The sequence below is a fragment of the Triturus cristatus genome, chromosome 3_1, assembly GCF_964204655.1.
Source record: "Triturus cristatus chromosome 3_1, aTriCri1.1, whole genome shotgun sequence".
Taxonomy (NCBI): domain Eukaryota; kingdom Metazoa; phylum Chordata; class Amphibia; order Caudata; family Salamandridae; genus Triturus; species Triturus cristatus.
Genome location: NC_140583.1, coordinates 827,983,075 through 827,995,463, shown reverse-complemented (window position 1 = coordinate 827,995,463; position 12,389 = coordinate 827,983,075). Strand labels below are relative to the sequence as shown.

General features: G+C 34.6%; 1 protein-coding gene across 1 annotated transcript in view; it reads right to left on the bottom strand.

The window, feature by feature from the left end:
• The window catches only part of TTN (titin), a 379,656-nt gene that overhangs the window by 173,126 nt on the left and 194,141 nt on the right, over nucleotides 1–12,389 (bottom strand). The window contains exons 132-137 of the mRNA XM_085645211.1: nucleotides 10,976–11,629; nucleotides 7,019–7,093; nucleotides 6,775–6,843; nucleotides 5,208–5,288; nucleotides 4,655–4,738; nucleotides 2,915–2,989 (exon numbers count right to left, since the gene is read on the bottom strand). Coding sequence (XP_085501337.1) covers nucleotides 2,915–2,989; nucleotides 4,655–4,738; nucleotides 5,208–5,288; nucleotides 6,775–6,843; nucleotides 7,019–7,093; nucleotides 10,976–11,629 — 1,038 coding nt within the window. The remainder of the gene's footprint in view (nucleotides 1–2,914; nucleotides 2,990–4,654; nucleotides 4,739–5,207; nucleotides 5,289–6,774; nucleotides 6,844–7,018; nucleotides 7,094–10,975; nucleotides 11,630–12,389) is intronic.

Below are 12,389 nucleotides of genomic sequence, written 5' to 3'. Positions count from 1 at the left end.
GCACTAATAGTGCATCTATCTATCTATCTATCTATCTATCTATCTATCTATCTATCTATCTATCTATCTATCTATCTATCTATCTATCTCTCTCTCTATCTATCTATCTATCTATCTATCTATCTATCTATCTATCTATCTATCTATCTATAGTTATAGATATATATAGATATACATACATACATATTTATATTTATATATAGATATATAGCTATATATTTATGAAAATAATACACATTTTGAATAATATAATTTAAGCATTCAACATATTTACTATCCTATAGTATATTGCTACTTTGATTACATATTTCTAAACAACTGTTCTCTGTTTCATTGAGTTTAGCTCTGTTTTTTTTTTTATAATATGTCTTGATCACTGACTGATGTAGTTCCTAATCATATACAGTCAATGGAAACAAGCACATTATCAACACTGGAGACTCAGGAAACTATGGGAGTAATTCACTTCCAGGCTGCAAACATTATCTTTATCAATAGTTTGTGTTCACCAGAACCATTTTTAGATGTATTATAGTGTATTCTACAACAGTCAATATGGAAAGTTACTATTTCACTGTCATGATATGTTGATGTTAATGATAATCTCTGTTCTCTCAACACTGATATATAGTTATATTTTGAACTTGTGGGGCTAAAAGATAAAATAACTGTAATTATCCCCTAAAACCAAATGCAGAACAAAGACAGGCAACAGACATTCTGAAAAAATGTGACTTACATTTTTTTTAAATGTTAACAACAGTGGCACATAGATCATCTTTTTCTGACATCAATACTGGGGTGGGTAAATGTTTCAGTACTGCTTTTGAAGCCTTATCTTAATTCGATCTTTATGAACTAAGGAAGAAACTACCATGCATACTCTCCATTTTAAATGTTGATTTAGCGTCATAGCAGGCTTATGTAGTCCACACATTGATTATTTTCCTAAGAGTAGGGAAAGCAGAGCATGTAGGGTGGAACTTTTGTGTTATTAAATAAATTTCTTTTTGGTTCTGAAGAAGAAAGTGCAGTTAGAATGAAGAAGGAATTCTAGTTACATATTGGGCAGCTTCTCATTGTGTTACACAAACAGAACATGGATAGCATGAGTACGATACTTGAATGTAGTGAGGAGGAATCCTGTGCAAAGTGGTTGAGTGATAATTAAAGGTCCCCTATTTGCAGTACGTTTAAGTTATCAGATGTAAACATTGTTGTTAGAGTTCCAACTACGTGGAGAATCATTTGATGCTACTTCACACTAAAATTAAAGTTTTTGTAAGTATATATGCTCAAGGTTAATTGTGTAATAAATTTAATGAACTGATGTATGTTTTTGTGTGGATGTGAGAGAGAGGGAGAGGGAAGCATTACACTGCCTGATATAACATGGTATAATAAATATTGAATTGAATGGCAGACTGTGAAAAGCAAATGGCAGGTTAGGTGAGTGGACAACAATTATGGAAATGGCAAAAAGTTGAGAATTCTGCTTTGACCTATCTCACCGTTAAATGTATTTGAAGAATTGCCATGTTTTCCTCTTTTGCTTAATCTGTTCTATTTAACACCTGTTTATCAGTATGTATTTTTTTTATGCTGATCAGGCTACAAAAAATATGTAGTTTATCTGCAGTTTCAAACAGTACAATGCTAAAATGGCTCTGGTTAAATTAGAAATGTATACAACTTTTAAATATAATTAAACAAAAAATAATGTGCGAGACCTAACTTAAAGTGCATGGAAGATACAGGAAGTAGGATGTTTTGTAAGGAGTGGCTGCAAGCAAATCAAATAGTAGTATATACAACATGGTGGGAGAACTGAAATAGGACAGATCGGGATTAAAAGGAAATATACTGTAACACCATGTATGAATTGATCATAGTGATAGATAGGATTAAAAGCACATTAGATTGAAGGATACAGAAATGTTGGTGTATGATTGAGGCATTAGATGATGTAGTGAAAAAATAAGTTAAAATAGAGGATTTGGTTAGAAGAGAGTGAGGGGAGATTGCTATAGAGGTGACATGGTACACAAATGAATTTGTTTCAAAATATTCTTCCTAAACTATGAAGCGAAATCAATAAATATTGAACATTTGAAAAGTTAAATTTACAGAAAGATAATGATTGGTGATAAAACCAGAATGCTGGGCTGGTCAGCAAAGACGGAGGTAAGGATAAAAGGTTGTCTGTAAAAATTCAGAGAAGTCATTTATTGTGGAATGTAAGAAGTTGACTATTTGAGTATCTGAGAGAGTAGTAGAGGCAAGTTTTAAAGATATTAGATCAAGGAAAATAACAATGTAGTAAATATTGAAGGAAATGGTGAAACCAACACAATTACACCTCCTGAAACATTTGTTTGTCCTGTCTGAAGAGATCAGTGGGACGTCAAACATTTATAGAATGTACAATCAAAACATATCATGTTTGGGTATTCATTGAACACCAAAAGCCGTAATTGTAACAGAGAATCACAAGGCACCATGAAAAGTTATTAGCTAGCAGAGTAGGAGAGGGCTGCAGATTGGATATAGTGAGTTTGATATTTTTTTCCTAAAAGCGCAAAGTTCCCAATACTTAAGATAAACAAATCACATGATGTTGCTCTCAGTGTTGTTGGGAGAGAAAGGTGGATTTGGGTTAATTATAAAAGAAATGCACCCACTGACTGGAACAGAAGCACAAAGTAAGGTATGATTGAGTATTGTAAATGTATGGCAAGTATCTGCTTTGAGCAATGGATTTAGCAGTAACGTTAGTCTTGCAGATTCCATTTAAGCGTTATTAACAAACAGTATTAGGTAGTGTGAGGAAAAGCATGTAATTCATAAGACCATAAATTATGATGCATAATTAAGGTGCACAGGTTTCAGATTTGTGAGCAACTCTAAAATTTACCTTTTAGTGGTGGAATCTCCACCTTTTGTGGCAGTGAAACTTCTTCAGGTATAGCTCTCTTGTGTACTTCAGAAACTTCGAAAATAATATATATAATTACATATTTAGTATCTAGACAGATTCTTGTCATGTGCATGTACACATATAGATTAAGAATGAGATCCTTACTGTTATAATTATTCTGGAGTATATTTTAACATCGTACAAAAACATACATACTAACACATCAGACAAAACATAACAGCCATTTAGACAAATCCTTAATGTTCTTTCTAAACTTAAAATTATTTATAATCATTAATGATTTAACACTTATACAAGAGTTATGGTATAGTGAGCACTCAAAATATATAGAGAAACATTAAGGGCCAGATGTGCTAATAAATGGTCACAAAATACTGGTGGCAAATTGTGACCAGTATTTTTGCAAACAGTACTGAATTTTATGAACCGACATATGTACCAATAGGTTGGTTTGTGAAATTAGAATGGATCACAATCCAACTAATCTCATGAATATTAATGAGGTAGGTCACAACTGACATAATCCGATTGGATGTCATCACAGGGATGTTGGCCTTCTGTGGTGAGCACCATGTCTGTGATTGATAACCTTTTTTGAAATGTAGCCCGTTTGAGGGCTCAATTCAAAGCAAAATGTTTTAGTAAAAAAGTGTGTTTGAGAGTGAGCAGGACTACCGAACAGACATTTTTGGGTCATTTACAAAGAAGCAGTGGTCACATAGGGACTCCTTTCCTTTTGTGAAAGTTTACCAAACCTACTCAGAAGTCAATAACTTTTTAGTTTTTTGCATCTGGATTTCAGTTTAAAACGATCGCTACACAACATACCATTTCATAATTTGCAAGGGACTCCCTTACAAATTGCAGATTAGTTCTCATTCGCAAAACCATTTTAGGAGTCAGTAAAATGATACCAACTCCTAAAATGGCCTTAGTACATTGAAAAAATAATTTTAACGGCCACAAAACAATGAATCAGAGTGTATGTGACTATTAAAATGCTTATTATATCCGCCTCAAAGTATGGTACATCAATCTAATATAGTGTTTTTCACCATTTTAGAACTACCACAATATTGTCATATAACAATTCAGGCACCAGAAATAGCACATTTACTTATCACACAAAAGATCACATATTTCAAAGAATTTGTCCTCTAAATGTCACCCTTTCTTGAAAAACCAGTCTATAGGACACTAGTGATTTGTAGAAACAAAATATATTTAAGTACACCTTTCTGAAAATGTTTTCTTCCTGTATGTGAGTGCACATGTGCTCAAATAAATGCCCATAAGTACACACACATGCAGCTGGCTATCTATTTCTATTTCTTTTCATCATATATGCTAGTTTGTGTAATTTGCAAACGCTATCATCTTCAGACTCTACTGTCCTCATTAACAAGCGGCGATCTTGCCTCAATATTTGCCTTTCACAGTTACTTTTAGAAAACAGTAATACCATGACTAAAACTAGCTTTTTTTAAGCTAATCAAATATCAAAGTCTCACAAAGAAATTCTGAACACATATATGTATATTGTAGCATCAATGTTATTCTATGAATAAAACAGAAAAGGTTCTCATTCTACCAAACTAGGAAAACAAAGTATAATAAACAATTAAACCCACTGAAGGAAGGGATGTGTTAGCATCTACGAAAATATATTAGTAATGCAAGTATAAATCATATTTCTAATGCTTTATTTCCATGTACCTTTAACTGGCGGAAGGTCTTCCATTTTAGGTACTGGTACGGTCACTTTTTCTTCAGGGGCAACTTTCTTAACTACCTTGGGAACTTTAAAGAAATTGCAATTCTTTTTAGCAAAATTTTGATAGTATTCACAAATAAGGACAGACATATTTAGAGTGGGAATTTTTAAATTATGCACTATAAGTATCTTTCCTAATATTACAATTGTTGTTGTTTATTCTCCAATTAAAAGAAAAACCTGTAATTGTAACTGATTATATTCACACATTACAGAATTTCAGTCTCCCCAAGATTCCCAGCATACCTGTAATGTAGCATGCCTCCCGTCATTGAAATTTTATAGACTAACTTTGATGGTACCATCTTGAAAAGGCAGCGCATAAGTATCTAACATAATTTGGGAACCACTTCATTGAAGATATAAGAAGTCAAAAGTGACAGATAAGGCAAATGTAAGACACATTGAGCCGTTGGGCTGACAGACTTGCATGAGTTATTACACATATATACTTTAAGAAAATTAAGAGGTTTTGTTGAAAGAGAATTACTGTACCTGTGACACGTGGGACCTCTTTTTTAGGAATGGAAGGTAAAACATCCTCTTGTGGTGCCGGTTTCTTTGGAATCTCAGGTACTTTAAATATATTGTTTGTGTTAGAAAACATCATAACTTACCAAGACACAAATATAACAATGACATATAACACAAAAAGCCATACAGACATCAACAATGAATGCTTCCTGTGATCATAAAACAAAAGATTTATTAAAACAGATTTGTACATACAACATTCACCTCTAATTGAATTGAATTTTCAAAAATTGTCATCACTTCCAGGGCTTTTCTAGAGGGATGTTGTCTGAAACAGGCAAACTGGGGTAAAGAACTCATACATTCAAGTTTTGCCTTAGCTCCTCTACTCACCTCCCTGTCGGCACATATAGCACTTCCAGGGCTTTTCTAGAGGGATGTTGCCTGAAACAGGCAAACTGGGGTAAAGAACTCATCTGTTCTTAACGTTTTGCCTTAGCTCTTCTACCCACCTCCCTGTCGGCACATATAACATGGAGTGGGCTAATGCTTTGCATTTTTGGAAACTGTTCAATTTGCAACAATGATTTTCACAACAGTTTTAGTGAAACTGTTAGCAAGACTATAAGGGTTGTTCCCTGAGATCAACTGTGGTATAATATGTGATAGATGGATTATGTGGTAGGAGGATCTGGCCATGTTATATTTTTTGTTGTTAAAGTATATCTCATCCACTCCAAGAGATTCTGAGTCAGCCACTAATGAATTTGCTGTGAAGAAACTAAATCTGAAGCAGCACTTGTCTTGCTGTGTAAGACACATGCATTATTTGTTTGCACTAGTCTGTTAGAGTTTGTTGGCAATGAGCAACTCAAATAAACTCCAGATTAATTTCAAGAACCTGAAGGGTTTATAGTTTTTGAACCATAACTAACATAGATAAACATTAAAGTTTTATATTCTGTACCTCAGAAAAAGTTTCTGATGCATTTTAAGATGTGTGGTTTAAAGCATTTGCAGAATAAATGAAAAAAAGTATTGTTTGTCATGAAAGCACATTGAATATAAGGTCTTGTCTTACGTATGCATTTATGGAAAATAGTCCCTTATTTATTATTCATATCACTGGGGAAACCTATTATGCAATGTGAGGGTGAACAGCTCTTCAAAAATATTTAACCATTTAATGCTGAGAAGGCTCTTGATTAGTTAAACAGGGCAAATAATAGTAGCCTCCTTCCACACTCTACCATACATGCTGTCAATGAAAACAAAAAAGTGTGTACTCCAAACTGAGACAGAGTACAGAAACTAACCCAAACTATGTTCATACAAGGAAGAAAAGAGTATTAGTGAACTTGATTTCCTGTTGCACACTGTCACAGGCCAGTTACGAACACAGTTAGATTTAGGATGACAACAGACAGAAGTGATATTGTGAGTGCTTCCTTTAATGGGGTTAATGATGAACTTTTTTCTTTCCGATGAAATGCTAGTAAGAGTGAAGAATTGAAGATGGAGATGATTATGTGGTTAATGCCAACATGAAATTGGAACTCAAGACACACAGTTTATGAAGTTGAAATACCTTTCACTGGAGGAATCTTTTTAAGAACAACTTTCTCTTCCATCAATTCTTTTTTTGTCTTCTCTGCCACTTAAAAGATATTAGTTAAGACATTCAGTAGTGTTTTTGTTATTGAACACACAGGACAAAACAGGTCACAAAAACATAAAATATACACAAGTTGAATACAAGACGATATAATAATTATTTTAAACATAGAAAAAGCAAAAGAAGCACACAAGATTGAATTACTCAAATTATGTACCTTTCACAAGAGGAGCTTTTGCTTTCTTTAGTTGAACTTTTTCTTCTTGGACAGCTTTTTTGGGTTCTTCAGCCACTTTAAAAATATTATTTTGGTTTAAGAATGTCATACGCACACATGAAACAGACAGAAACAGAACAGAAATGTGCAACACATGCTCATCAGCAGATATATGATCGCTTAAAACTTTCTGATAATTTAACTCCCATAAGTTTGGAAATATACTATTCTGATGCATCTGTATGGTGGGGTTTGTATGGCTTTTCGTGATATTGGACATATGCATTTAACATTGCTACATGAGGGAGGCATTGGTAGAATGTGTCTGGAAATGCAGGTGATATGTTTAACTAATAGACAGTCAAAAAGTTAAAAATCATAAAGCATAATGACAGAAACACATTTCATACCATTTCATGACATGCTGATATGGCGTTTGGTGGGGTGGACATCTATTTAAAGTTCACTGAGGGTAGGACATTTTTGGGAAAGGTGATATAACTATTCAACTTCTTTGAAAATATTAATAATACTATTAAAAATCAGTTTAGCGTCAATACAAATTGGATCAATTCAAACTGATATCTGCTACAGATTTACATTGATAATTGAAAATCTGAAGAGTTTCAGTATGTTCAAGAATGAAGATAGAACACCACTAAGCTTGACACATACAATGGCATTTTTTGGAATATCACTGTAATATAAGAGTCATCTTCTGTGTGGAGGAGAGTATTGCTATAGGTGCCACTGCCTCCATAGTGATGCCATCTTTCTCTGATAAATGGAGATGTGTACTAATGTCAGGTGAAATAAATATCAGTCACTAATGTAATATGTCTGCCAAACGTCGGTGTATTTGAGGCAAGAGATCTTCTACAGGCTGCCTGTAATTGGTGTATCTAAACTAACTTACTAACTAAAAAGCACTGAGGAGTGACTGAACGGATAAATGGGATGAAATTAAATTCACCCCTTTCAATGAAGGGCTGAGAAAGCAAAAAAGAGGGAATCAGGTAGAGGGCTGACAGCAGATGGTCCTGAAGCTGATAAACAAAGGATGCCACGACTAAATAGAGTGAGGGAAAAAAAATGAAGTGAGTAGATGAATGAAGGGATTGAAAAAAACAAATGAGGGAATAATAAAGATTGAGGAATAAAGGGAATACGGTGTGTGGGATTGTTTAAATCAAATGAGAGGATAGGTGAGGATAATGAGAATCCAGTTTGACAGTTGAATGAGGTGCTGACACACAAGGTGTTGAGAAATTAAGAGTGTAGACGGGTAAGCAGTTAGAAATGATAGCAGATTGAAAGCGGTAAAGAAGATAGTAAATAGGTGAGCGTCTGGAAAACCAAGGCAAATAATGTGTGCGAATCATTGGTACCTTTCACTGTAGATGAGTGTGGGGATGTAAAGTACATCATGCATATGTGATAGGATAATAAACAAAATGAGTAGATCTGTAAGAAGACTTGGTAACCATGACAGCAGATGAAAAAAAGGCTGCACAATTAAGAGTTCAGATGAGTAATGAGCCTGAGAAAACAAGATATTGTATGACTAAGGCGATGAGAATCTTAATCAAAGAATCATTCAGCAAATCAAAAATCAAGAAGATGGAAAAGTGATAGTTGTGAAATCAACAAAGGGGAACTGGCAAAGCCAGACAATCCTGAAACAATACTGTAATTTCATGAGACTGAGCAAGTGAGGAACCGAAAAAACAAGAAAATGGAGGAACGGGGGGATAGGATACCATGTAAGTGAGTTGATAAGAGTCTGAGAAATCAAGAGAGTATATGAGTGAATGATAAAGAAATCCAAGAGAGTGGATGAGTTAGGGGGTCCATACCAATGAGCATGGGTAAATAGAGGGTAAAAACTGATTGGTTATCTTAGTGAGTCACTTGAAAAACCAAGAGATTGGAATTATTATTGGTTTGCAAAAAACAAAAAGGGTGAATGAATGTGATGGGAGAACTTATAACAGTGACAATCAGCCCCTAAAATTCCAATCTAATAGGAGATTGCAGGTGGGAAGGTGAACACTGTGAATAAGTAAAGAGATTGTAGAACAAAGAGGTTACATGAGTGAGTGGGGCTAAGAAGAAATCCTTAGTGAATAGCGTAGAGAAACCAGGAGAGAACCAGTAGAGTGGATGAGTAGCGATGATAGTTGATCAGTGTGAAGCTACCATGATAGCATGCAAGGTTCTGGTAAACCAGAAGAGTGGATGAGCAAGGGGTTGAGTGCACTAGAGTGAGAGGGCTCAAAGCTAAATAGTTGATGAGTATCTGGCTAAGAATCCAAATGAATGGATGATTGAGGGGTTGAGAAACTGAGTGTGAATGAGTGGCCAAGGTAAAAAAGAGACCATGAATGGCTAAAATATTGCTAATCGAGGAGAGTGGATAAATTAGAGGCTATGAAACCAAGAGTTTATGATTAAGGAGCTGAAAAACTAAAATAGTGAAAGAATAAGAAGACAAGGAAGCAATGAAAGGAAAGAGAATAGATAACTGAGAAAACATGAGAATGATTGAGTGCAGGTTGTGAAAACAAGAGACTAAGGGCCAGCTGTACGAAAAGGAAATTGCATTTCTTAACGGACCGAATCACAATTTCAGTCCGTTAGGAAATGAACTACTGCCTTTCAGTATGTACAGAGGCCTAAACGTGGTCACAAAAGGCAATTGCTCCCCAGTAGAAATTGCATTTTGCGATTCCCTAAATAGGAAATCGCAAATAGGAAATCCCTATGCACATTTACAAAGCATTTCCTAAATGTGAAATGGGCATTTAGGAAATGATCTTACTATCGAATCCAAGTCGATGCCAACCATGTGCAATGTAAAAAAAATGCACCCAAAATGCAAAAAGTGCCAAGTAGCTTGCACATGCCCCTAGGGCATTTATGCGCTTTACATATGCACCACTTTTTGGGGCGGGGGGTGCATAAAGAGGGTCCTTGGGCCCATAGGCCCCCCTGGTTTTGCATTTCCTAATTTGCGATTTCCTATATGGAAATAGCTAATTTGGAAATGCATAACCATTCCTACCTATGAACCTTTATGTCCATAAAAAACAATTGTTTAGTTTTTCCCAATTAGCGAATTCTTAATAGTGATTCCTACTCTGTAGGAATTACTATTAGAAAATATCTATTTGTGTACATTTAATTTCCTAAATAGAGAATTAGGGTTCACAATTTAGGAAATGCAAACTGGAAGCTTCATACACATGGCCCTCGATGAGTAAATAACTACAGAGACACTAGGTAAGATAACGAGTGAGGGCCTAGATTTTGGATTAAACAGGGGGTTCAGGAAATATATGTGAGTCAAGTAACAAAGGCATCTAGAAGTTGTAAGTAGTGGGTATTGTTATTTTGATATTTGAGACTGCCAGGTGATTTTGGTGTTGATGAGAGAATGATAAACTTATACTGTGTAGATAATTGAAAGTAAATGAGAGCCAGCGTCACTTTGCTGTGTATGTCTATAGGGCTCTGATATGGTAAATGCATTAATGATAGTCAGTAATTTAGAAAGAGAGTATCATCATCTGCTCATTGTGACATAGGGAGTGATTGCAATCATGTCTGCTCAAAGTTTGCATAAATTATTGTACTTTGAGTGTAACAGAGGTTCTCTGAAGATAATAAAAGTTTAAAGTGATTTTTCCCAAACAATATCTGCAATACAGGTAGGTGTGACCGTGCATTTGTATGCATGAGTGCATGTAACTAAATAGATTATAAACAAGTAGAATCTTGAAAGAATAGGCCAGGATACATAGCCCTCCAATTTTGGGAATGCTTGGAAAGGGAAATTATTAAGGCACGGCCACTGCTAAGTATAATGTCAAAGAGGGTATTAGAGAAAAACTGAAGCACAATTTAAGCACAAAAGCAGAGTGAAATTTACAACATGCATGAGAGACAAACATGTACCTTTTTTGTCATAAAATTCTTCAAACTGAACAGAAACAACTTCTTCCTCATGGAGCTCTTCATAAATGTTCTCCCGATAAGTTATCTCTTCTTCTTCTTCATAGATGTGTTCTACCTCTGCCTCAATTTCAACTTTTTCTTCATAGAGTTCTTTTTCTTCTTGAATTTCTTCTATGATCTTCTTTTGCTCTTGTATTTGTTTTATTTCTTCATAAACTTCTTCAATTTCAGGAATTTCTGCATAGACTTCTTCTTTGTAAGTAGTTGTTTCATCTTCATAAATGTTTTCTTCTGAGATCTGCTCTTCTTCCTCTGGTGCATAAATATGTTCTTCCTCATGAATTTCTTCATATATTTGCTCTTCTTCTTCTTCTTCTTCTTCTTCTTCTTCTTCTTCTTCTTCTACTTCTTCTTCTTCGAAGATTTTCTCTCTTTCCTCATAAAATGTCTCTTGATGAATCTCTTGCCTTTGCTGCCTTTCTCCATAAACTTGCTCCTCAATGACTTTTACTCCATAGACTTGTTCTTCATAATACTTCTCACTTCTGTCATAAACCTCTTCTATCTGAATGTCATCCTCTTTTTTGTAAGTGCCTCTTTCTCTTTTCAGAGATATTGCTTTTACTTCTTCAACTTGTCTGGGAATAGCAGAAACTTTAAAAACACATATTCATGTTAAAACATGAGCTGACATAATTAAACCAACATAATAAAAACACATAAGATCACACGTATGCAACATTATTATTCAAGATAAAATTAATATGAAGTGTTTGGCCTAATCTTGTCATCATCAGATCACTGTGCCAGGTGTACAAGTGATACCTTGTAAGATCATCTTTTAAATACATTGGTTTGACTGCATGGTGTGAACAGTAGGTGTTTCAATAAACTATTTGTTTAATGATCGATGTATTTTCATACTCAGTATCACCTAATGTAATTTTGGTGTATTTATATACATTTGGTTTCATTGCCAACTTATTATTAAAATATTTAGTCTATCTGGTGGAATGCTTACTGCTGAATTAAGCATCTTTGTTTTCTTAAAACCAAACACTGCTAAGGGAAATTAAAGGGCTTTTATAGTCTACATTCACAGGTCAGGAATGCACCTAACGAGTGAATTACCTTCAGACCTTGCCTGCATCACAATATTAAAATTATACAATATATTCTACTCCCTGACACTTTTATTTAGTTAAATTTACACATTTTGCCTTTTGCTACATCACATTTCGACTTTGTTCGAGGACTTTGACATCAATGTGGGCTAAGTAGGCCACAAATGAAAAATTGTTCAGTGACTGAATAGACAGCTGAGATGCACCAACTTCCTAAGTATACCTTTCCTCCAGTATTACATAATTTTGCTGTCTGCTGTGATTAATGTGGCACTACAGAATCTAATTGA